Source organism: Plecotus auritus, assembly GCF_963455305.1.
Source record: "Plecotus auritus genome assembly, chromosome: 1".
In the NCBI taxonomy this organism is placed as follows: Eukaryota; Metazoa; Chordata; class Mammalia; order Chiroptera; family Vespertilionidae; genus Plecotus; species Plecotus auritus.
Genome location: NC_137770.1, coordinates 116,087,586 through 116,114,780, shown reverse-complemented (window position 1 = coordinate 116,114,780; position 27,195 = coordinate 116,087,586). Strand labels below are relative to the sequence as shown.

General features: G+C 43.4%; 1 protein-coding gene and 1 pseudogene across 2 annotated transcripts; one reads left to right on the top strand and one right to left on the bottom strand.

Moving 5' to 3' along the window:
• Positions 1-296: 296 nt before the first annotated feature.
• On the top strand, positions 297-7,141 carry LOC308240883 (phosphatidylinositol 4-kinase beta-like; annotated as a pseudogene). Its single transcript has 5 exons — positions 297-775; positions 3,537-4,336; positions 4,814-5,023; positions 5,671-6,400; positions 7,130-7,141. The product of its transcript is annotated as a phosphatidylinositol 4-kinase beta-like (transcript).
• Positions 7,142-8,001: 860 nt separating this feature from the next.
• Positions 8,002-25,635, bottom strand: COX5A (cytochrome c oxidase subunit 5A). Its single transcript, XM_080644977.1, has 5 exons — positions 25,421-25,635; positions 16,943-17,059; positions 13,629-13,750; positions 12,374-12,496; positions 8,002-9,299 (listed from the first exon to the last, which is right to left on the bottom strand). The coding sequence occupies exons 1-4, from the start codon at positions 25,524-25,526 to the stop codon at positions 12,383-12,385; spliced, it is 459 nt and encodes a 152-aa protein (XP_080501103.1). The 5' UTR covers positions 25,527-25,635; the 3' UTR covers positions 8,002-9,299; positions 12,374-12,382.
• Positions 25,636-27,195: the final 1,560 nt, after the last annotated feature.

Below are 27,195 nucleotides of genomic sequence, written 5' to 3'. Positions count from 1 at the left end.
CCTGGGGTGATGAACACACAATACAGTGTACAGATGATGTATTGTAGAATTGTGCACTTGAAACCTGTATAATAATGTCACCCCAATAAATTTAATAGAAAAATAAAATAAAATTACTTTTTAGAGGCAGCCCCTGTGGCCACTGTCAGGGAAGCACAGGCAGCCAATGGAACCTGGAGCAACTACACTGCCACTAAGGTGGCAGTGTTGGCAGCATGACCCAAACCACCAGCATCTGCTCAAGGGGGGTGGGGAGGATCCTGTGGAGTTTTTAAGCTCAAAGTCTGGCTGTGGCTATGGGAAATATGGTAGTGGAGCCTGCCCCCTGAGGCCAACTGCTGAGCCCACTCCTGGCCCACAGGGAATAATGGGGCCTCCTTGCTAAGCATCATCATGGAGAGGGGCAGAGACCTATTATAATTGAACCTGAAGTGGCCAAAAGGCCTCCCAGGAGGTGCTGGAGAAGGTCAAGCTTTTTGCCTGAAGGTATGACTATCTCTAGCAGAGGCATCCCACTGGAGTTGGTTAATGCAGATGGTGTGCACAGTGAGATCTGCTGCCTGGATGATATATCTGCCCAGATAAGAGAGGAGGAAGAGAGATGGGGGTCATTGTGGCCTCCAACACAGCCAAGAGAGCAAGAAGGCAGCAGCAAAACAACATCTTGGCTGCTGAGACTGAGTCAAAACTCTGACATGTCCATGGCCGTTTTACAGCTGTGTAACTCCAAGGAGCCTAGACTACAAGCCTACATCAACAACTGCTTTCACAATTAGAATGTGGACTTTTTTTTTTTCAATCACAGTTTACTTTCACTATTTTGTATCGGTTCCCGGTGCACAGAACAGTGGTTAGACAATCATATACTTTACAAAGTGCTTCTCCCCTGATATTTCAATTACAATGTTATTGAAATAACAATAGTTTTCACAATATTGACTTATACTAGAGGCCTGATGCACAAATTCATGCATGGGTGAGGTCCCTCGGCCTGGCTGGTGATTGGGGCCGTCTTGCCCAGTCCAGGGGGAGGAACCGCAGGAGGTTGGTGGGCTGGCCCCAAACGGGGCCAGTCGGGGCCAGCCGGCTGGGGGGAGAACTGTGGGAGGTTGGCTGTGGGAGTTCACTGACCACCAGGGGGCAGCTCCTGTATTGAGCACCTGCCCCCTGGTGGTCAGTACGCATCATAGTGATGGGTCGTAAGAGTTGCTTAGGCTTTTATATATATAGATTCCCTATGCTATACTTTATATCCCTATGACTATTTTGCAACTATCAATTTGTATCTCTTAATCCCTTCACCTCTTTCACCCAGGTCCCCAATTCCCCTCCCCTCTGGCAACCGCTAGTCCACTCCCTGTGCTATGAGTGTTTCAATTTTATTTTGTCCACATATAAGTGAAATCACATAGTACTTGTGTTTTTCTAACTTATTTCTCTTAGCATAATACTTTCTAGGTTCACCTATGCTGTCACAAATGGTAAGATTTCATTCTTTTTTATGGCCAAGTAATATTCCATTGCATATACAGTGAGTGGCCAGATTATTATGATCTCTGAATGCATAATAATCTGGCCACTCAGTGTATATCCTATATCAGTGGTCGGCAAACTCATTAGTCAACAAAGACAAACATCAACAGTACAACGATTGAAATTTCTTTTGAGATCCAAATTTTTTAAACTTAAACTTCTTCTAACGCCACTTCTTCAAAATAGACTCGCCTAAGCCATGGTATTTTGTGGAAGAGCCACACTCAAGGGGCCAAAGAGCCCCATGTGGCTCGCGAGCCGCAGTTTGCCGACCACTGTCCTATATAATAAAAGGCTAATATGCAAATTGTCCCCTCGACCAGGAGTTTGACCAGCAGGCAGGCTGGCCAACCGCCCATGTCCCCTCCCCCTGGCCAGGCTGGCCAGACACCACCCATGCATGAATTCATGCACCGGGCCTCTAATATATATATATATATCCTATCTAATAAAAGAGTAATATGCAAATTGACCACCACTCCAACACACAAGATGGCTGCCCCCATGTGGACACAAGATGGCCGCCACAAGATGGCCAGCAGGGGAGGGCAGTTGGGAGGGACCAGGCCTGCAAGAGAAGGCAGTTGGGGGCGATCAAGCCTGCAGGGGAGGGCAGTTAGGGGTGACCAGGCCAGCAGAGGAGGGAAGTTGGGGGTGACCAGGCCTGCAGGGAAGGGCAGTTGGGGGGGACCCAGGCCTGCAGGGGAGAGCAGTTGGGGGGGACCAGGCCTGCAGGGGAGGGCAGTTAGGGGTGACCAGGCCTGCAGGGGAGGGCAGTTAGAGGTGACCAGGCCTGCAGGGGAGGGCAGTTAGGGGCAAACAGGCTGGCAGGGGAGCAGTTAGGCATCAATCAGGCTGGCAGGGGAGTGGTTAGGGGGTGATCAGGCTGGCAGGCAGAAGCGGTTAGGGGCAATCAGGAAGGCAGGCAGGCGAGCAGTTGGGAGCCAGCAGTCCTGGATTGTGAGAGGGATGTCCGACTGCCCGTTTAGGCCCGATCCTACCTGGATCGGGCCTAAACGGGCAGTCAGACATCCCTCGAGGGGTCCCAGATTGGAGAGGGTGCAGGCTGGACTGAGGGACAACCCCCCCCCCACCGTGCACGAACTTCGTGCACCAGGCCTCTAATATATATATACTGAGTGGCCAGATTATTATGCATTCAGAGATCATAATAATCTGGCCACTCAGTGTATGTACTACCTGTTCTGTATTCACTTGTCTATTGATGGGCCATTGTTCTATTGATGGACACTTGGGATGCTTCCATATCTTGGCTGTCCTATATAATAAAACCCTAATATGCAAATCAACCGAACGGCCGAATGACCGGCAGAACAACCGGTCACTATGACGCGCACTGACCTCCAGGGGGCAGACAATGCAGGAGCTGCTCCAAGTTGGGGGCAGCTCCTGCGTTGTGTCTGCCCCACCCCAAGAGGGAGGCAACTGGCAGAGGTGATCAGGGGGTGGGGCCGGCCAGTGGGCGGCGCCAGGCCAGCAGCCAAGGCAGGTGACAGCGGGTGAGGGGCCCCCCCAGATCGCCTCATCTGCTGGTCACCCCAGATGGCCCTGATTGCCAGCCAGGCCTAGGGACTCTACCCTATATGTTGGGAACAGTCTCTTAGATTTGAAAATTAAAACCTGGCAAGGCTACTCTAACAATGAAAAAACAGGATGATGCAGCAATGACATGCATGAACTCTGGCTTGCACATTTTGTGGTCAGCCCTGATTCTGACACTTATAACTGTGTGACAAAGCCAATTACTTAACTTCTCTCTGCTTCAGTTTTTCCACCCACTAGATGGAAATGGTATTACTGCCTCAGAAGGATCAGGTTATGTACTACTTTTTAGAATCAGGGCAAAAAAATATAGCTGCCCATACAACAGCAAGATGCCTTTCACTTGTATGGAAAGTATGGTCAATGATGCATGCATGACAGGTGTGAAGTGATATCTCATTGTGGTTTTAATTTGCATTGCATGATGAGTGATGTTGAAGGGACATGGACTTCCATTTGCCCCAGTTGCTTAACATGTACATCCACATGGATGAGGACATGGATGATGCCATCAAGCCCTACATAGTCTAGTCCACTGTTGCTGTTAGAGCATTAACATTTCCCTCCAGTGTGCCCTATTGCTTGGGGCCTACTCTTCAGATATGCACATTTCCACTCAACAACACTCCTGTGGGACCAAGCTATGGGAGCTGATCTCAGACGAGCCGAAGCCAGCTCACTGAAAGAGGGAGCTGCCTTCCTTGAGTCCAGTCCCTGACATAGGCAGGGCTGTTTCCCTCTAAAAGAGCTCACCGGTGTCTTAAGTCAGATGCCACCACCAGCATAAGTCTCAGCAGCAATCTGAAATGAATGCCAGCAAACCCAAAGTGGAGAAAGAGGATGAGCCTTTCAGACTGACTCCTGATTGAGAATTCATCAAATTCCTGATGGCAATCGCCACCCCTAATCCCACCCCTTCCTCCAAAGAGCAGAAAACACAGTGGCTGATCTCAGAGCTCTCCCTGCTCAACTGTAAGCTCCCTGAATCTTGCTGCCCATTACCAACTTTGGCCATCACATGGTCCATATCCTGTCCTCAATTCCAAGGACAAGACTCCCTACCTGAACTATGTGGAAGTCCTTGAATGCAAAAACTTCAACACCACCAATGTCCCCACCAATTCCTGAGAATTGAATCCGGAACACACAGTCTGCAGAAAACCTGCCCAAATTCGGTATCTCCCATGAGCAGGAGACAGGCAGTTTCAACACTGTTCCCCACTCTGACAAGAATGATGAGGCCTGCTCTAACTGGTTGCTCAGTGGTTAGAGTGCTGGCCCTCAGACAGAAGGGTCAAGGGTTTGATTCCAGTTAAGGGCACATACCTGGGTTGCAAGCTCAATCTCCGACCGGGGCATGTGCAGGAGGCAACCAATCGATCTCTTTCACATTGATGTTTCTATCTCTCCCCCTTCCTTCCACTCTCTGTAAATATCAATGGGGGAAATATATCCTCAGGTGAGATTAACAAAACTAAAAAAGAATGATGAGCCCTGGCAGTGTGTGTGGCTTGGTGGTTGAGTGTGTAGACCTATGAATCAGGAGGTCATGGTTAGATTCCCGGTCAGGGCACATGCCCAGGTTTTGGGCTTGATTCTCAGTAGGGGGTGTGCAGGAGGCAGCTGATCAATGATTTTCATCATTGATGTTTCTGTCTCTCTCTCCCTTCCTCTCTGAAATCAATAAAAATATATTTTAAAAAAGAAAAAGAATGAGGCCTGGTTAGTGGACAACATAGGGGAGCTGCAGGTGGAGCTCCCAGAATGCACACCAACAGCTGAGACAGTATATTTTCCGTGTACAATATCACCATCCAATAGAGCAAGGAGCCAGTGTTCATTGCAGCAGGGTACATAAGACAGTGCCTTTCAGAGCAGCTGTCTTACACCCCCGCCTTCAAATGAGACCCATAAGACCCTTCTACATGTGGACAAAAGGGGCCACATGCTAACCAGACAGGCTTAGGGAAGGCATGGCAGTCTTGCAGACTCAGAAACCTAAAGTAACAACAAAGTATGGTCTGAAATAACTAAAAGCAATTATGGTGGGCAGTTACGTCCTAGGCCGGTATCTTCAATGACAAGGTCAACCTTTGCCTTAACTGAACCTATTTGTCTTTTACCTTAACTGAGACTACCTGTCTTTTTGCATCTATGATAACATACCCTTGAAATGTCTGGGTAACTTGTAACTTCCCTTTTCCTGGAGCCCCTGGGGCACAATCTAATGTGCCTGGGCGCCAGGACAGATCCCACAAATTTCTTCATTATCATGTTAATTGTTCCTGCACCCACCTAAGTATGTATCCATCATTTTACTTTTTATCCAATCCCAGGGGTTTCCCACCGCTTTGCTTTATCCCACCTCTTTAATCTATCACCAATGAATTTTATGTAACCCACCTATGTCCCTCCTTTGATTGCAATGTATAAATACAAATGTAACACGCCATTCTCTGGAGCATTATCTCAATTCGTTGAGGTTCTGCTTCCCGGCATATGTCGACAGTTTGGCTCAAATAAACTCAAAAAAATTCTTACAGGTTTCAATGGTTTTTTTACGTTAACATACAGTTGCTCTCATAGAGCCCTGGCAGGAAAAAGTGAGGTGATCAGAGAGGGCTTCCACTATGGCCATCTCCCTAACTGGGAGTTCTATCAGTCACTGTCAAGTGTGGGAGATGATCTGTTGACCTTCCAGCTGTTGAAGCAACTGCAGTCCATTTGGGAACAGGGGCAAGTGCCCCTGTGGATCAAGCCACACAAGATTCTGTGATTTCAGTGGACAGTAGCATGATTGGATCAGTGGTCAACACTGCTCATCTACTAGGGAAAGAAAAGACAGCCCTCCTTCCCAGATTTCTTCCTGCAGGAGCATGGCAGTTACACCACTGAGGCATTCCTTAGTGCCCAGCACAATTTCATGCAAAGTTGAGCTGACTACCTGCTGCAAGTCAGAGACAAAATGGGAACATCCTTTTGGACGCAGAAGGCCCCATCATTCACATCAACTTTGGCTTCATTCTGTCCAGCACTCTCTGAAACCTGAGCTTTGTGATGTCAGCCTTTAAGCTAACCACAGAGTTTATAGACACAGGCAGCCTGAATGGTGACATATATTCAACTACTACAAGATGTGGATGCTGCAGGGGCTGATTGCTGCTTGGAAACACAAGGACAAAGTGGTACAAATAATGGAGATCATGCAGCAAAGTTCTCAGCTTCCTTGCTTCCAGGGCTCCAGCACCATCCATAACCTCAGAGAGATTCCACATGAGCTTGACAGGAGCAGCTCCAGCTACTGGTACCGAGTAGCTTGCAGTCTATCAGCACCAAACATCATGTGACACCGTCCTTTCTCAGGCCCTGTATTGACAGGTATTCAGGGGACCCTCCTGGAGGGCCCTTATTAAAGAAACCTAATCTACCCACCCATCCACCCAAGGGAAATGGAAGGCAAGAAATACAAAGGATCACAGTTGAGTGTAGACTTTGCCAGGGGATGGGAGAGTCAGCCTTAGGGTCCAGACTTGCTGGGGTTTCCCTGCCTCCAATGGTGCCAGTACCACCACCTGAGAGACTCCAGGATTTAGTGCCCTCCTGAGAACAGAGGTGATAAATGTGAGGACATTGGGCCTTTCTTCTCACCAGGATTTGAGAGGTTCTCTCCACAGGCCATCTCTTTTGTTGTTGTTAATACTCACCTGAAGGTATTTTTCCATTGATTTTTATAGAGTGGGAGGAAGCGGGGGGAGGGAGAGAGAGAGACATGGATTGGTTATCTCCCACACATGCCTCAACCAGGTCCAGAGATCGAACCTGCAACAGAGATGCATGCCCTTAACCAGAAATTGAACCCACGACCCTTTGGTCCCTGGGACGACACTAACCACTGAGAAAACCGGCCAGAGCTCCAAAGGTCACCTTCTTAATCTGTTCTGGGTCCCAGGAAGGGGGAAAGAGTGGGTTCCTAGTACTTAGGATTTGATCCTGTGGTTTGCCTTTGGCTATGCTGTTGCCTGTCTTTTTCCAGGTAGACTCCTAGCTGGAGTTCCCCTTGGTAGGTGGGATATGGCATAGGGTCCTGCACTTGCTGAGATTCTCAATCACAGGGGCCAGGAAGAGTTACACAGCTCCTCCAGTACGTGAGGGTATTGGCCTAGCCATGGGAAATTCCTTGCCCTAATCCCTTCCCCACACCCAGGGAAATAGCTCTCAATTTTTTGTTTGAAATAAAAGTCTTTAGTATAATCAAATGAAATTACAAGCTAATGCCCTATATAAACACTCCCAATCCTTCAGGCTTCAACTTAAATATCATTCCCTTTCTCACAGTACCCATATGTATATTCACAGAACTTTTAAATCTGCCATGACATTTTTATATCTGTGATTAATCTGTTTAATAATTCCCCCCGCCATGCCTCCCAGTCTCTAGGATTTATGATGTCAGGACTATGTTGATATTCATCACTGGAGGAATCTGGAGGAAAAAGAGCAGGAGATACTGGGACATTATACTATGAGAGGAAAAGAACTGCCACGCAGAGGTATCAAACCTAACTATGGCTTACTAACTACACATTGAATAGTTGCATGACGCTGTTTTACTTTATTTCACTTTTATACTTATTAAAAATAGGGGAAAGGGAACTTTTTGGCAGAGTCAGTCTTTTATAAAAGGTTATTTGTTAAAATCTTACCCAAACATTTACTAACATTCCCTTACAATGGTTTTAGGAGAAAAGACATCAAAATTTCAACTGTTAGAAAACTATGTTACACCTACACAATGGAATACTATGCTGCTGTTAAAAAAGGAGGAATTCCTACCATTTACAACAGCATGGATGGAAATGGAGAGTATTATGCTAAGCGAAATAAGCCAATCAGAGAAAGATAAATATCACTCATTTGTGGAATATAATGAACAACATAAACTGATGAACAAAAATAGAACCAGAGTCAAAGATGCATCAAACAGATTGTCCAACCTATGAGGGAAGGTCGGGGGTGAGGGGGTAAGAGATCAACCAAAGGACTTGTATGTATGTATATGAGCATAACCAATGGACACAGATAGGGGGGCGGGAGGGAAGGGGTGAGGGCATGTGCTGGGGGTGGCCGGGGAGAGGTCAATGGGGGAAAAAGGAGACTTATGTAATACTTTAAAGAATAAAAAATTTAAATGAAAAAAAAAAAAAAAGAAATGGGAAAAAATTTAACATTTACAGGTGTGACTATGGGTTTTCTCCCCATTTTTATACGTTCCACACTGTGTATCAGCATATTCTGTGATAATGAGATTGGGGAATGAACTTGAACATGCTGAAAGAAAAATCTTATTTTCACTTTTCCAGATTAAAAGAAACTATATAGTGAAATAAAAGTGTAAAGATACAAATGATAAAAAAAAAATTTCACCTGAACATTAACCTTATTCCCTGGACGCTGCAGTCTGAACTGGCTGTAGAAATCACTCAGGCTCAGAACCTCTTTATCCAGCAGCTGATATCCAGTATTATGGGGCTTCTAAAGACAGGATTTGTTTATTTTATTAATTCTCTCAAGAAGTAAACCCATGTACTGTTCTTTAAGGAGAAAGCCTCCAAATCTACAATAGCAAATTCTTTGATGTCTAAAGTTAATACTGCACTGTCAGGGAAGACCAGGCAGGGAAGGGGCACTAAGAGAGGGCTGGCAATCCTACAGCACATCCTCAAGACTATCTCAATGACCACTTTTAAACTTTATTTCACCGGTTTTGGGAAGGTACACAATTTGATCTATCCCCAGACAACCAATTCCCTAAGCCCAGGGTTTGCTGGCCCTATCAACAAGGAAAGTCTATATAAATGACTTTTAGCCTTTAGCTATTTTACCAGTCAGTGTACCCAAATATGTTTATATAGTGATGACTTCCAGAAAATTAAAAGTTCTCTCAGCACATAAGGGGACAACAAAACTGACACAATGGACCTATAATAAATAGTTCATTTTCTGTTCTTCAATGCAAACACATGGAACAATTCCTAATTTCAGTTCAAACTCATTTCCTTTTTATTAAAATTCAAGTTATCATTACATGTTTTGGTACTCAATAAAGGAAAACTTGTTCAAATAAGGTAATATGTTATCATCAGTATTTCCAGGTGATTGTTTACACTCAAGTAGTATTATCAGTAAATCCTTGGGAAGCCTATCTGTAAGAGAAAACACGAAGAATTAGCCAGGAAATAAAGAAAAGGAAGAAATCTTTAAAGAAACATGATACTGAAGCAAGAATACATCCTATATAACAAAGATCTTCTGGATTCATTGCAATAATCAATCTATCTATCTATCTATCTATCTATCTATCTATCTATCTACCTACCTACCTACCTACCTACCTACCTACCTATCAGCCTAAGCGACCATCTGACCATTCAATGTAGCTATGACGTGCACTGACCACCAGGAGGCAGACGCTTAATGCACAGGCATGGAAACATGGAACACACTGATGAATCTCAGAGGGAAGCGGGGAAGAAATTAACCAAAGATCTTATATGCATACTAGAGGCCCAGTGCATGGATTCCTGCATCCGTTGGGCCCCTCGGACTGCCTATGGGGATCAGGCTGAAACCCGGCAGTCTGACATCCCCCAAGGGGTCCCGGATTGTGAGAGGACACAGGCCAGGGAGGGACCCCACTGGTGCACGAATCTGTGCACTGGGCGTCTAGTATTTGATAAAATAAAAATTAAGCCCAAGTGTTTAGACAACCTTTTTAGAGTCCATTATGAAATATGAACCACAGATAAGAGCTTTGAAAATATAACTAGGGCTCTAGCTGGTTTTGTTCAGTGGTTAGAGCTTTGGCACAAGGATTTGACGTACCTCGGTTGCAGGCTCCATCCCCAGCCCCAGTTGGGTCTGTGCGGTAGGCAACCAATCAATGTATATCTCTCACATCAATGTTTTTCTCTGTCTCTACCCCTCCCTTCCATTCACTAAAAATCAATGGAAAAAAATCCATTAAAAAAAAAAAGGATAAAAAAAATATATATATATATATATATATATATATATATATATATATATATATGACTACAAAATCCTCTATTCTGAATACCTAATTTTCTCTAAGTACTCACAGAAATTTTTAATACCATACAAAAAACTTTCCATATATTAAGATGAGCTACCTGAATTCAGGGAGGTGGTGGTTGTGGACAAAAATAAAAATTAAAACATATGCTCCAAAAAACAAGCCCCAAAGTGGATTACATTTTCTGCTTAGTCTGTTAATAGGATATTTAATAGTTCCTAAAATAATTTTGGGTCCACTTTTATTTAAGTCTCATTTTTTACTGAGAAATAAGGGTATGGCCTTAGTAAATGCCTATACAGGACATGTGGCATAGTGGGTGCAATGAACTCTGAAACCTGTCTGCCTGGGTTTAAATGTAGACTTTGGACAAGGTGCCTCAGTTTGCTCATCAATAAATAATAGGAATAATTATAATAATAGTAACCACCTCACAGGATTGTTGATGAGGATTAAATGAGCTACTATTTATACAGCACTTAAAACTACGACTGAGTCCAGCAGGTGTGACTCAGTGGTTGAGCATCGACCTCTGAACCAGGAGGTCACGGTTCAATTCCTGGTCAGGACACATGCCTGGAGTTGCGAGCTTGATCCCCAGTAGGGGGCAGGCAGGAGATGGCTGATCAATGATTCTCACCCATTATTGATGTTTTTACCTCTCTCTCCCTTCCTCTCTGAAAGCAATTATACACACACACACACACACACACACACACACACACACATATAAAAACTCTGCCTGACACACATCAAGAATTATATACTGCCCTGGCCAGTGTGCTCAGTAGTTAGTGTCGGCCCGCACACCAAAGGGTCTTGGGTTCCATTCCTCATCAAAGGCACCTACCTGGGTTGCAAGTTCAATCCATGGATTTGGGGCACCTGCGGGAGGCAACCAGTAGATGTGTCTCCCCCTGCCCCACCCCGTTCCTTCCACTCTCTTTAAAAATCAATGGAAAAAATATCCTCGGGTGAGGATTAGCAAAAAAGAATTATATACACTATTATGTGTTTGTTAAATAAAATTAAAATATGAATTACTGCTTATATATTTTCTGTTTGACAAAGGATTTTCTGAACACTGCTCACTACCTAGACAACCTTGTGGCTGGTTTTATTACCTAATCTGTCTTTCCATAGAGAATAAGTTTTTATTATTATTATTATTTTTAAAATATATTTTATTGATTTCTTACAGAGAGGAAGGGAGAGGTATAGAGTTAGAAACATCGATGAGAGAGAAACATTGATCAGCCGCCTCCTGCACACCCCCTACTGGGGATGTGCACGCAACCAAGGTACATGCCCTTGACCGGAATCGAACCTGGGAACCTTCAGTCTGCATGCCGAAGCTCTATCCACTGAGCCAAACCAGTTAGGGCAAGTTTTTATTATTGATGAAAATTTACTTGACTATTAAATTCTAACCTGGGCACACAAAAATAGCATCAAATTAATAAAACCCTACTGTTAACAACAACAACAACAAAAACAACACACGTTGCCCAGTCGGTGCTGCTCAGGTGTTGAGCGTCAACCTATGAACCAGGAGGTCACAGTTCAATTCCTGGTCAGGGCACATGTCCAAGTTTTGGGCTTGGTCCCCAACAGGGGATGTGTAGGAGGCAGCTGATCAATGATTCTCTCATCATTGATACTTCTATCTCTCCTTCTCCCTTCCTCTCTGAAATCAATAAAAATATAAAAACAACAATAACAAAACATATGTTTAAAAGCATGCATGATAAACATCTTGAATGCAGTGAACTATCTTTAGTTTTTCTTAGGTTAATGGGCTAGAATGAGGGAAGGGTACCCAGAGGGCTTGAACTCTAGGTGAAACCAATAATTTCTTGGTGGGATAGAGGGAAGGAGACTAAAGCAAATACAGCAAAATAATAATATCTGAAAATCTGGGTGTGATTACATTTATTCTCTATGCTATTTATGCTTAAAATATTTTATATAGATTTTTTATAAAGGAGGTCTTTACTTGCCTTTACACCAGTAAGAGAACAATTATAACAACTAAAAATAACAATCCTAGCTCCTTAAAGTTATCATTGTTACTCTAAATCTCTATGCTTATAGCCTCTAACTAAAGACATTTCTGAGAACACTGAAATGCCATTCATATCTCCCTGGATTCTTTCCTGCTTTATTCAGTAGTATGTTGCTTACCGATGGGATTTATACTTTGTCAAGGCCCAATTCCTCTGGAGTGGAGATTCCCAGTTCATTTAAAGTTGGTCTAAGTTCCTGGATGACATAAGGGTAGATTTCCTTATGTGGTCCTGCTTTGTCCTGATGGCAAATAAATAAATAAATAAAAATTCACATTTAGCTCTCTGAGAAGCCTTATCTATTTACAAAATGAACTTGAAAATGCTTTTAATCACATATGCAGAGGCTACTTTTAAGTTAACATATTTGTTCAATAAAGAGAGCAACTTTGTGGGCACTAGTCAAGGTAGGTTTTTAAAGACACTTTGAAAATAATTAAAACAATTAGACTAAATCCAGAAATATCTTTTTTCAAAGCCTGAGTTACTAGAAAACAAGGTGGTGATGACAGAATTTTGTGAAGGTAATTAAACATGCCCAGCAGGCAATAGGAATAATTAAGTTAACAGAGGAAAAGTTTTTACATTTGCTTCTAATTTGAGACCCTAACTGAATTAACTACCGGTGCTGAATGAATTGACAACCTACAGAACCCTAAATTATCTTATCCATTGTAGATAAAGTAATCTCACATTTTCTTTTTTATAGACCTTGAATTTCTTTCTTATATTCCATACTCTTTCATGGAAAGCTACACTTAGAAAATACTTATTTTCAGGGCAAGAGAGTTTTCATGAATACTCACCATAACATATATTAATACCTATATGTTGTCACAAAGTTCCCCAGGGACAAATATTAAAAAGTCAAATGGACTAAGACACTGCCAAACTGCTATTCTTCTGCCTTTAAACAAATTCTAAGTCTTTTTAGTTATATTTTTTAAATTATAAAGTTCTTAATTTTCTTCAGTTAATATGCAATAAATATGTTTAATGTAAATATGTTTAATGTTAAACACATTTGTGTAATAACCACTTCTGGAAAGTCCCATCTTAAGAAACTACTAACAACATTTAATTTCCTATTACAAATAGCACAAAGATAAATTATAGTTAAACCTTTGTACATACTTAAGGTAAATTCTTAAATGGAAGTGCTGAACAAAAGAGTATCAAGCACAATTTTTCAGGCCTGGGATAAATTCTGTCAAACTTTATTCCAGAAAAATTATTAACTTCACTGTACATTCCTTCTAGCTATATAAAAACTAATTTTAGGTTATCTTTACAAATTAAAAAGTAAAGAATATACTGATACCTAGTCAACAGACCACATACTTCCAGAACAAGTTTAATACTATTTCACTGACCTTAACAACCTCTAGGATGCGAACAGCACTAGCAAAATCATTTAACCGTCTGCATGCCCGCAAAGCAGCATCAATGATTTTGGGTTCTGGAACCAGATCATAGCCAACAAGCGTGTTCATCCCTGTCAAATTAAAAAGAGGGGCCATATCAACTTGAAATATTCTCACTTAAACTATAATTTAGTTATCTATATTTTTTGAAACATAGACATGTGATCTTGTGATTTATAATAAATACTAGAGGCCCAGTGCATGAAAATTCATGCACTCAGGGGGGGCAGGGTCCCTCAGCCTGGACTGTGCTGAGGGACCCCTCTCGCAGTCCAGGACCCCTCGGGGGATGTCCACCTGCTGGCTTAGTCCCACTCCCTGGGGATTGGGCCTAAGCTGGCAGTCAGACATCCCTCTGGCAGCCTGGGAGTCCTGGGGGGGGGATGTCCGATTGCACCTTAGGCCCGCTCCCCATGAGAGAGGCTCCCGCCACCACCCCTGCGCTCGCAACCATCAGCCTGGCTTGTGGCTGAGCGGAGCTTCCCTTGTGGGAGCACACTGACCCCCAGGGGGCAGCTCCTGCATTGAGTATCTGCCCCCTGGTGGTCAGTGTGCGTCATGGCGACCAGTTGTTCCCAGTCATTCCACCATTACGGTCAATTTGCATATTACCCTTTTATTATATAGGAGGATATATTTGGTCTGCTTCTGATACAGAACCGCCAACCCTCCTTGGAATTTTCTAAGTGATGGTGATGGAAACACAGTGGTGCCTCTTATTATATTAAGGAGGTAACTTTGGACTCCCAAGAGTGGGTGTTGGATGTCAGCAGAGACCAATGCTGTGGACAGAAGATTGAAATTTTCAGTCCCATTCCCTGATTTGCAGGGAGGAGAGAGGGGCTTGAGGTCAAATTAATTGCCAATGGCCAAAGACTTAATCAATCATGACTAAGTATGAAGCCTCCATAAAAACCATACGACAGCCCCTTGGTCCTTTTTTAGAGAGCTTCCCACACTGGGGTACTAGAATGCTTCCATGAGCCACTGTGCCGGGCCCCAAGCTCCATGAGGATAGAAGCTCCTTCATTTGGGACCTTGCCATATGTATCTCTTCATCTGGCTGTTGATTTGTATCCTTTAATAACCTTTGTAATACATTGTTAATCTAGTGAGTAAACAGGTTTTCTTAAGTTCTCTGAGTCATTGGAACCCGAGGAGGGGGTTGTGCGAACTTCTGATTTGTAGCCAGTAGGTCAGAAGCACAGATCAACAACCTAGCTTGTAACCAGCCTCTAAAGTGAAGGGTAGTCTTGTGAGACTGAGCCCTTTACCTGTGGAATCTGATTCTACTTCTAGGTAGGGTAGATAATGCCACCCTGAACTGAATTCTTGGACAGCCTTCTGGCATCCAGACTTGTTTGTAGATGTAGGGAAGTCTACCCATACACATTGGAATTGGGTCCTGGAACCCACCAGGCCTCTATTGTTTTATCTATAAAATGAGAGAATCTACTTTTAACAGATGGTAAGATCATAATGACTCTTCCACAATAAATTAGTGGAAAGAACTATGCAGTATCCTGCAGATTAAAGGAAAACAATAACAACAAAAAACAATCAAAAAGACCCCAAAAAACCAACCAAAGGATTCCTTAAATGCAAACACTATTTTTATAATAATTTGCTGGTTTCATTTCAATTAAGAGGGTCATTTTAAACTCATATCTTTAACTCTTCGTACAATGTATGCACGTTGGTTGCTTTAAAATAGATTTGATTGGAAAATTAAAACAACCAGATAAATGAGAAAGGAGAGTTAATGAAGCCCAAATGAAGACATTAAAGAGATATAGAGCCTGGCAGACGTGGCTCAGTGACAAACTATAAATTAGGAGGTCTCAGTTTGATTCCCAGACAGGGCACATGCCCAGGTTGTGGGCTCCATCCCCAGTAGAGGGCATATAGGAAAGAGCCAATCAATGATTCTCTCTCATCTTTGATGTTTCTATCTCTTTCTCCCTCTCCCTTCCTCTCTGAAATCAATAAAAATGTATTTTAAAAAACAGAGAGAGAAAGAAATAGAGAAACGTTAGTGCACAGATTCAAACATTCAACCAGAAAATAATTGGGCATGATTACTTTCAGCTTTGCACAAAATAACACAATATTTAAATAAAGGACACCAGTTACTATAATGCTAGAATATAGTCACAGAGGCTGAACTCTTGGTCTGAGATAAATTGCCTATATTTAAAGCTATGTACGACTAACTATTAAGACTAGTTATCACCCGGCTGGCATGCCTCAGTGGTTGAGCATTGACCTACAAACCAGAGGGTTGTGAATCGATTTCTGGTCAGAGCACATGTCTGGGCTGCTGATCAATGATTCTCTCTCATCATTGATGATTTCCCCCCCTCTCTCTCCCTCTCTGAAATCAATAAAAACATATTTAAAAAAAGAAAAAGAAAGACTAGTTATTATTAATACTACTTACTCATGTTAAATGCACATCTGAAAATTTAGGAAAAATAAGTTCTAGCTTATTTAGTCTGGACACTTATTCAGGGCAAGACAAATCATAACGGAGAATAAAAATAACAAAAAACCCAAACTATTACTAAGAAGGGAGAAGAACCAAATAACTACTTGTATAAATTATCTAAAAGATACAAAATTTAATTCTTGCTCACCTTGACATTATAGCAGTGGTTTTAATCAAGAGATGATTTTGTCCCCCAGGAAACATTATTTGGTTGTCTAACTGGGGGTGGGAGGGGATGAAGGGCATGAGGGTGGATGGCACCTAGTGGGTAGAAGCCAAGGATGCTGCTAAACATGTTACAATGCAAAGGACAGCCCTTGCAACAAAGAATCATTTGGCCCTAAATAACATTGTGTCTGCTTTAAAACCTTGCTTTACAGGATACACTAGGGAAGCTATAATATTTTCTTTTTAAAAAATATTTTTATTGCTTTCAGAGAGGAAGGGAGAGGGAGAGAGAAACATTAATGATGAAATAGAATCATTGATCAGCTGCCTCCTGCATACCCCCTAACTGGAGATCAAGCCTGGAACCTGGGCATATGCCCTTGACTGGAATCAAACCAGGGACCCTTCTTCAGTTCACAGGTCAATACTCTATCCACTGAGCCAAACCAGCTAGGACTATATTTTCTAATTGCAAGTTGCATGAGAGTATTCAGTTAACATGATGCATGTTTTGCTTTTAACAAAGTAGTGAAAGACTACAAAGCAGTTCATAATTCTCTATCGAAATAGACAAAATAGACTGTTTAGCAGTCTATATTACAATTACCTTTACGCAATTCCCAGGCATCAATATCTGGCTTGTTGAAGTATGTCACCCAGCGAGCATCAAATTCCTCATCTGTCTCATGTGACCCATGGGAGTAGCAGCGAACTGAATGGATACCTACAATGGAGAAATAATAACTTCAATGTACAGAAGAAGTACTTGATATATCCTGTCAATACAATTAAGGTATTTTTTTGTTTGCATTTCCCATTAAAACACATCCTATATAATCCTATATAATAAAAGGCTAATATGCAAATTGTCACTAGGGGCGGGAGTTTGACTCACTGGGAGTTACACATGCGATGACCACCAGGGGGCGGTGCGGAACATGGCAGGCATTGGCAATGCAGTGCTGGCAGCGGGCGACAGTGGAGGCACTGCCAGCCCTGATGGGCCCCGAGAGTGGGACCAAGGCGGGATGGTGGAGCAGGTGAGCGGGCAGCACCAGGCCAAGGCAGGTGCGAGGGGAGGCCCCAGCTGGCAGCTGGCAGCTGGCAGCTGCTAGGGACCCTACCCATGCATGAATTTTGTGCATGGGTCTCTAGTATAACATAAAATCTACCATCATAACTATTTTTAAGTGTACAGTTCAGTGGCATTTATATACACTCAATGCATTAAGTTTTGAATCAACTGTATGTCACAGTAGGAAATTACTCAGCAGGTCAAATGAAACAAATTTTATGTATTGATATGAAAAAAATCTTTAAAAAAATTAATCAAAGAAAAGCAGAACCAAAAGTATTATAGGTGTATGTTTATGCTCCCCTCCTCTCCCAATGTGTAATGCTAGCTTGAAATTGTTAACATTGGTTATCTTTGGAAGGAAAAACTTTATTTCTTTATACACTTCCAAAATGTCTGAATTTTTACAATAAGAAGAGTATTAATTCTTAATTCAAAATAATGTTCATTCTAGTTTTTTAGTATTTTAAAAAATTGATTGATTTTAGGGAAAGAGAAAGATGAAAGGAGAGATGGGGGAGAGAAACATTGATTTGTTCTAATCATTTGTTGATTCTTGTATGTGCCTTGACTGGGGATTGAACTTGCAACCTTGGTATTTGATCTAACCAGCTGAGCTACCCGGCCAGAGCTTCATTCTAGTTCTTAAGTTAATTTATAAGATATATTTTTCATAAATTTAAAAAAATCTTATGTTTTCTATCCTATATAATAAAAGCCTAATATGCTAAGTGTCCGACCGTTTGTTTGGCCAGTCACTATGATGTGCACTGACCACCAGGGGGCAGACCCTCTGACTGGTAGGTTAGCTTGCTGCTGGGGGTCTGGCCGATCAGGACTGGGCAAGATGGGATGGACATGCCCTGGAGCCCTCCCTTGGGCCCTCCCCAGCTCTGATGGCCCTGATTGGGACTGGGCAAGATGGGCTGGACATGCCCTGGAGTCAACCTTTTGGGGTCCCTCCCCGGCCTCTAAAATATTTCTTCTAATTAATTTCCTTTCAATGTACAAATTCATGCACTGGCCTCTAGTTAAATTACACTCCAAAATAAATTATACATCCTGACAAAACAATAGTAATTTATAAAATAACACTTTATAAAATTTCTAAGTGAGATATTAAAATATATTAAGTGTCAAGAAAACAAGACTTACTTAGCATTCTGCTCCCAATCATTATACTCTTTGTAGTACATATGAAAAGCCTTTCTATTTTAGTTACTGCCTTTCAAATGGACACTGAATTATGAGTTAGGAAATGTGGAATCTTTCTAAACAGCCTCTGTATTTTAGGGAATGGATGAGAAGGAAATTTTACTTTTGGGTTTTAGGAAGCAGCAAGTTTTATTTTCCTTATTTGTAAAATGCAGACACCATTACCTTATCAGATTATGATGATTAAAAATGAAAGCCAGCCCAGCTGGTGTGGCTCAGTGGTTGAGCATTGGCCTATGAACCAGGAGGTCATGGTTCAATTACTAGTCTGAGCACATGCCCCAGGATGCAGGTTCGATCCCCAGTAGGGGGCATGCAGGAGGCAGCCCATCTATGATTCTCTCTCATCATTGATGTTTCTATCTCCCTCCCTCTCCTTCTTTCTGAAAGTCAATAAAAACATATTAAAAAAAAATAAAATAAAAATGAAGGCCAGGTAACATTGTCTAGGACTTGGCACTTTGTAAAAGGCAGTCAATAAATAACAACTATAAATTGATCCTTGTCTAAAAATGTCTTAATTGACCTACTATTAACAGATATCATAATTTATAGAAATAAAACATTCTTCAAATTGTATTTTCTATTAGATGTATTAGACAAGATTGATATAGTGTCTAGTTATTTTTAAAGGCTTATCAAACAAAACAACCACTCCCCCCCCATACACGCATGCACGCATGTGTGCGCCCTGGTCAGGTAGGATAGTTGGTTGGGGTGTCATCCTGATATGACAAGGTTGTGGGTTTGATCCCCAGCCAGGGCACACACAAGAATCAACCAATCTACACTAATAATCTACACTAATAAAAGAGAAAGATGCAAACTGACAGTATCTTCGCGATGCCCACCAGCCAATCAGGAGTGAGTATGCAAATTAATCCAACAAAGATGGTGGGTTAATTTGCATATGCAGAGTGGCGAGGGGTGCGTGTGTGATGCTTGCACCATCTCCATGGCGACGGCGCAGGCGTTCCACACCGCCCCAGCTGCTCAGGGCCTCTGGGCAGCGTGGGAAGGCGGGGCTGGAGTGGAAAGGCAGTGCCAGCAGCCAGGGAAAGGAAGCCCATTCCTGCACGAATCTTCATGCACCGGGCTTCTAGTCCTATATAATAAAAGGCTAATATGCAAATAGACCGAATGGTGGGATGACCAGTCGCTATGATGCACACTGACCACCAGGGGGCAGATGCTCAATGCAGGAGCTGCCCCTGGTGGTCAGTGCGCTCCCACAGGGGGAGCGTCACTCAGCCAGAAGCCAGGCTCACGGCTGGCGAGCGAAGCGGCAGTGAATGGAGCCTCTCTTGCCTCTGCGGCAGTGCTAAGGAGCAGCAAGCCAAGCGGTAAGGAGCAGCAAGTGTTAAGGAGCAGCCAGCAGGTGGGCGGTAAGGAGCAAGGGGGTCCTGGACTGTGAGAGGACACACGAGTGCATGAATTTTGTGCACTGGGCCTCTAGTGAATGCATAAATAAGTGGAACAACAAATCAATGCTTCTCTCTCTCAAAAGATTAAAAAAGAACAATTGCCCTAGTCAGGTTTGCACAGTGGATAGCGTCAGCTCTTGGACTGAAAGGTCCAGGGTTCAATTCCAGTCAAGGCATATACCTCAGTTGCAGGCTCAATCCCGGCCCTGGTTGGGACATGTGTGGGAGGCAACCAATTGATGTGGCTCTTTCACATTGATGTTTCTCTCTCTATCTCCCTCCCTTCCACTCTAAAACAAATGGGAAAATATCCTTGGGTGAGGATTAAAAAAAAAAAAAAAAATTGAGCAAAACAGAAAAAAAGAAGAGGAAACTCATGGACATAGACAACACCATGGTGATTGCAGGGGCTGGGGGTGGAGGTGGAAGAGGGCATAGAGGGGATAAAGGGTGATGGAAAAATATATATAAAAACTACGCAGAAACCTCGGGGCTCTACATATACTCTGAAATTTAAATGTCAGATATATCCTATACACCTTTACTGCTGCAACTGGCAAGAGAAAGTGCAAAAAATAGAAAGAAAATAAGAAAAAAGAAACCAGAAAAAGGTGAAAAGATGGAATACTTGCCAGTTCTGCAGATGAACTGTCACTACTAGATCCAGCAAAAGGATTCTCACTTAAATCACCATTTGAGCCCTAGCTGGTTTGGCTCAGTGGACAGAGCATCAGCCTGCGGACTGAAGGGTTCCGAGTTCGATTCCAGCCAAGGGCACTGCCTGGGTTGTGGGCTTGATCCCCATGGGGGGCGTGCAGGAGGCAGCCTATCAATGATTCTCTCTCATCATTGATGTTTCTATCTCTCTCTCCTTTCCTCTCTGAAATCAATAAAACTATGTTGTTGTTTTTGTGTGTTTTTTTTTTTAATCACCATTTGAGCCTATTGCAAAATACCTGTCATTAGTCACAGAGGACCCCAGCACAAGTCCCAATTTTATGAGAGACCTAAATTTCCATCACAATCTGAGCCCAGAATGAAGTGGGACATGTATATAAATGGGCTGGAATTGGGATACTCTTTAATTTATATGACAAGATAAAAGAATGAATCTATAGACCTAAAAGTATTTGGCAAGTACAAACATTTAGTCAAAACTACACAGGACTAATATTCACATTTAATATATCAGAAAGCATAGATCACAATGCTTCTACCTGCTGTTACCCAAAATTTACAAGCTACCTTTTTCAAAAACTGGTTATCCTTACTAAATACTTAAAGCACAAGTGTAAAATGGTACAACCACTTTGGAAGACTGTTTAGCAGTTTCTTATCAAGTTAAACACACACCTATCATATAACCCAGTAATTACACTTCTAAATATTTACCCAAGAAAAATGAAATATATGTATTCCTTCCCCAGAGGTAATTATTAATTAAATGTATCTTTCTTACCACAAAGTGTTTCATGATAACCAATTCTTTTCCTCACTGCCTGGGCATGGATTTCATCAGATGACTGGTAGCTTTGTATTATTTTCTAACTGTGAAAAGATGACCAGCAGCTGCAAATCCCAGTCAAGGAGATCAATGGATCACCTTTAATATTTGTTTACCTTCCTTCTGGGGAGTCCCAAATTACAAACTAGTTATACAGTGAAACTTAATTTGCTTCAGAAGGTTGTTCGAGAAGTGATTTGTTGGAAAACCGAATCTTCCTTTTCCTACCCCGTTAGAAGTAATGTAAATTGAATTCGTTCCAGACCTCGAAATGATTCTGTTTTAACCTTTTCTTATATACAGTACATGTTTAATATATTGTTTAATCTATAAACAAACATTTCTTTTCTTAAACTTATTGAACAACCCCCTTCTAGCCTTAAACTAATCACTTTCACTACTTGTTCCAGGGGTATCTTTCAGAAAGTCAGTATGCAGCATTTTACTTTTTCATGTATCATGGTTTCCAAAATGCTGTCTTGGGCTAAATGCTTTCATTTATACAAATCAACAACTCTTCAATTGCCTGTGATCATTGTTTCTTACATATCCTTAGCAACGTTAGCATTAAAAATATATATACATACCATTTCTTAACATTAAAAAAAATTAAAATGTTTTTATTGATTTCAGAGAGGAAGGGAGAGGGAGAGAGAGATAGAAACATCAATGATGAGAGAGAATCACTGATCAGCAGCCTCCTGCATGCCCTCCACTGGGGATCGAGCACACAACCCTGGCATATGCTCTGACCATTGGGAATTGAACCTTGACCTTCTGGTCCATAGGTCAATGATCAACCACCTAGCCACACCCCATTGGGCAATGAATGTTAGCATTCTTGATGGCCTCTTTATGTTTTAAAATTGTGCTAATTGTCCATTTCACCAGCAACAAAAACACAAAAATATTCACATTACAATTTCCTGATATGTTAAGAGGTTCAGCAGTAAACTGAGACTCATTCTCTCCATTGTGTGTTGCCTACTAGGCGCTTTTTATCATCTCCAAGAAGCTTTTTGTCATCTTGTAGAACCGAAGTTTTGTTCCACAATGGAGACATTTTCCCTATTAACTTAGTCGAGCACTAAATTGTTCAAGATGGGAGAGAAGGCCGGGCTGATGTGGCTCTGTGGTTGAGTGTTGACCTATGAAACAGGAGGTCATGGTTCCAGTCCTGGTCAGGGCACATGCCTAGGTTGTGGCTCGATCCCGGGGGGCGGTGGGCGGGTTGAGGGTGCAGGAGGCAGCTGATCAGAGATTCTCATCATTGATGTCTCTATTTCTCCCTCTCCCTTCCTCTCTGAAATCAATAAAAATTTATTTTTTTTAAAAGGTACCTCTTAAATTCAACCCTGCACCAAGAAAGAGAAAAAAGAAAACTCCTCCTACCCTTCCCAAATTATCAAGGTAAGGATATAGGAACCTGGACTGTGTAATTTTTTTTTAATATATTTTATTGATTTTTTACAGAGAGGAAGGGAGAGGGAGAGAGAGTCAGAAACATCGATGAGCTGCCTCCTGCACACTCCCCACTGGGTATGTGCCCGCAACCAAGGCACATGCCCTTGACCAGAATCAAACCCGGGACCCTTGAGTCCACAGGCTGACGCTCTATCCACTGAGCCAAACCGGCTAGGGCAGGACTATGTAAGTTTTAAGGGTTGACGAGAGAATCTAGTAGCTTAAAACATTTTAATGACCTAAGTCAGCAGTTCCTGGAAAACAACTGTTTCAAGTTGGAGACTTCTTCATGGACAAATATGGTATTTGGGTTGCTACTTAACTGGAGCAAATTTGAGGCCCCTCAGATTAACCTTTTCAGAACTCCTTCAAGTATACTCTCATTTGGCCTCGGAGCACCTCATCCAAGAACCGTAATTTTTTTTTTTTTAATTTCAGAGAAGAAGGGGGAGGGCTAGATAGAAACATCAATGAGGAGAGAGAATAATTGACTGGTTGCCTCCTGCACGCCCCCTACTGGGGATCGAGCCCACAACCTGGGCATGTGCTGTTGACCAGAATCAAATCCAGGACTCTTCAGTCCGCAGGCTGACTCTCTAGCCACTGAGCCAAAGTGGTAGGGCCAAGAACCTTAATTTTTTCTAACTTTCAACTGCATAAAAACCTCTTCAGACTCATACTGATAAACCCCAACCTATAATATGCAAAAATGAAATGCAGTATAATAAAGCAAATATATATTAAGCGTTAGTGCCAGACAAGGTGCTAAGAGTTACTTTATCTCACTTAAAACATCACAACCAAATATCCTGATTTTAGTGAAGGGGCAACTGAGTCTTAAGGTTAACTAATGTGTCCAAGGTCATACAGATAGAAAGCAGCTGACACAACTGTAAACAATACTGACTCCTTGTGGCAAATATTTATGTCTAAGGGACAAATATCTAAAATACAACTTTTTGTTTATGAATTAAACTCTAAGAGTGGGAATAGAACACTTAGGAGGTAAACCACTATGTCCAAAGGTACTAAGAAAAAAAGAATCCCCTTAATTTACAGTTTGCCAAAAACCTCTGGCCTTTTCCTTTACCTGCCACAAAATGAAGTAATTATTTTGAAAGTCATAAAAACCTCCCCAAATATGTCTATATGAAAAAATTATAGTATTTACTACTTTCACATTTAGATAAGGAAAGAATAAAGAACTATACAACCGGACAAATATCAGGATGGGCCAAAAATAACGGAGGCTAAAAATCAGAAAATTGTTCTACCACTAGTTAAGGAGTCAGTTTCCCAAGATTGGCTTTTGTTTCCTCTTCTATACAATAAGATAGTCTCCATGATCTCTGATGTGCATGGCAGCCTTACCATCGTATGATAAATGAGAGATGCAATCTTAAATTGAATGAAGGGAAACATATTCCTTAGGTGTGTAAGTATCTACTTAAAACACTCAAAATAGCCAAGGAAACCTTATTAATTATGAGTTTGTGAGTTCATATATTAAAATATGTATGGTTAGGGGCTAAATGATGTAGCATATACATCCATCATGGACTAAGATCAAACTGTGGTTATAATAATTAAAATTATAGTGCTGGGCAGTCACTGGGAACACATATATTAGGAGAAGGAAAAATAAGAAACAGGAATCAGCAAAGCATTTCATACTCCAACCAATAGGCTTTAACCTGAAGCAAACAATAAAGCCTCCCCACATCTGTAGATCCCAGTATTCCTGGTCTGTGGTACCCCATTTTCGAAACAGCAATGGCCTATTCCACCCTCTTTCAGACTTCAGGAAATAACCACACACGTGGAAGAATTAGATCGTGGCAGAGCAGTCTCTAAAAATTAACAGAACAAAACGCCAACCGAGAAAATGCCTGACTAAAAAAAAGTATAGTGTCCCACCAAGGAAGCATATTGTGTTCTCTTAAGACTCTGGGGCGGCGGTGCCCGGGTACACTAAGGGACCTCCCCCGCCCCTACATTGAGCGGCGCGTCCGGCGGCTCAATGTCACCTTCGCCAAAGCGCTGATGGCGGCGGGCTCTCCCAATGAGGTGGCCCCAGGGGTCAGCGTCGGGGTATTACGGTCACGACCCGGGGACCGAAGGGGTCGGGTTGACGCGGGTAGTGCGCTTGGACCCTTCTTTGGCGCCCACGGCAGGTCCACACCTGACCCGTCCGTGGTGGCCGCACAAGAAGTCGCCCAGGTAGGCCCCGGGGACGCGTCCTCGAGTACTCCACGCCGGGAGGCGGCGAGGAGGGCGGCCAGTGGCCACTAGGTTCAGCCGCCCGCCGGCAGGGCAGCCTAGGCCGCGGGGCGAGCCTGTTCTCGCGTGGCGGCGGGGACCCAGGTCACCGCAAGGACACACAGGCGCAGGAGCGGACCTTACCCGCGGCGGGGCCGGGGACCGGTGCGGGGTGCAAGAGGCCTCGAGAGCTGGCTCGGGAGGCTGCGGCCGCTGCTACAGCGCAGCGGCGGAAAGCGGTACCCAGCATAACGGCGATGGCGGCGCGCAGGTCGTAGCTGATGGGAAGCCGGCTGTGAGCTCACCGGCTGTTCCGGAGCTCCCGGAGCCGGACTCACGCACTGACGCACAGTGGGCGGAGCATGAGACTCCACCCATGCGGCGCTGCACCTCCGCGGGAGGGAGCCGCACGCAGCGGGGGCGGGCGGGCTACGGCGGCGGGTTGTGGACAAACTGTTTGGAAGCTGGATCCCGCCGCCGCCGCCATCATGAAGTGAAGGTGGAGGGAAGAGGAGGGAGTGGTGGATGGTGTAGTGGTTCAAGTCCTGCTTGGGGCTACTCCATCACCTCGAAATGGTAATAACAATACCAACAAGGAAAAATTATAATAAAAATACCTTTGCTTCCTCCTATCCCGGGTTTGAGCCTAAAATAAGAGAACGAATGGAGGGAAAAAGCAACTGCTTACATATAAGGGACCTTATTAGCAACTATTCTTTTTCACAAATCCGCAAGCATTAAAAAATGAGTTCACACACACCGGCATGGCTCAGTGGTTGAGTGTCGACCTGAATCAGGAGGTCATGGTTTGATTCCCGTAAGGGCACATGCCCTGGTTGCAGGCTAGATCCCCAGTGTGGGGCATGCAAGAGGCAGCCGATCAATGATTCTCTCTCATCATTAATGTTTCTCTCTCTCCCTCTCCCTTCCTCTCTGAAATATATTTTTTTAAAAAGTGAGTTCAGCCCTGTCTACTGTTGCTCAGTGGTAGAGCTCCTCCATTCACTGAGGTTGCCCTGTTTGATTCCCCAGGACACAGGCCCAAGTTGCAGTTCTGTCCCTGGTGGGGGGCCAGCAGAAGGCAGCTAATGGATGTTTCTCTCTCAGCCATGTTTCTCTCTCTTGTGGAGGCAAAGGGGCCACATGCTAACCTGACTGCCTCAGGGAAGGCCTGTGTGGTTGAAAGGGCGGGGAGACTCCATGTTCCTTTTGTTCTATGTCCTCCACCTCCTGGAGTCAGGTTCCTGCCCTATCTCCCAGGCCCCCTATAAATCAGCGCGTTTGGGGGCTGACTCTCTCCACCTCGCCACTGCGCCGGTGTGTGTGTGTGTGTGTGTGTGTGTGTGTGTGTGTGTGTGTGTGTGTGTGTGACTGAGCTCGAGCTAGCTCGATTAAAAGGCTCTTTGCTTTTGCATCGGACTCAGCTCCCTGGTGGTCTTTGGGGATCACGAAATCTGGGCATAACATTTGGGGGCTCGCCCGGGATCCCCAAGAACCTCAAGGGACCCCCGATCCGGAGAGTCTGACTGGCCACGGTAGGTGTCTGTCTGTTCCTTGTCTCTTTTTTGTGTGAGCTCATTTCTGAATCTCTGGTAGTGCCCGAAGCGGTCTAGGTGGACGCACCGGAGGACCACGGGCGGGAGGAATCGGGAGACGTCCTGATCCTCCTTCAGGAGGGACGAGTATTCCCCTCAAACCTCTGGGACGAGGTGGGTCGCTCCCACCGATCGGCGTGAGGCCGTCGTCCGCACTTTCGGTTTTGTCAGTTTTGTTCCAACGGACTTGCGTTGGGAAGCTTGTCTCAAGGGCCCTTTGTTTGTCTGTGTCTGTGTTTTTCTGTTTTGTTTTGTGGACTCTCTTGACGGACATCATGGGACAGACTCAAACCACTCCTTTAAGCATTATGGTTGATCATTTCA

What these genes read in the sequence shown, in the direction of transcription:
- COX5A (XM_080644977.1), bottom strand. Translation starts at nt 25,526, where the DNA reads ATGCTGGGTACCGCTTTCCGCCGCTGCGCTGTAGCAGCGGCCGCAGCC. An exon ending in GGTCCCCGGCCCCGCCGCGG is followed by an intron (nt 17,060 to 25,420) that starts GTAAGGTCCGCT and finishes TCTCCATTGTAG; the next exon opens with GTATCCATTCAGTTCGCTGC. An exon ending in TGCCTGGGAATTGCGTAAAG is followed by an intron (nt 13,751 to 16,942) that starts GTAATTGTAATA and finishes TTAATTTGACAG; the next exon opens with GGATGAACACGCTTGTTGGC.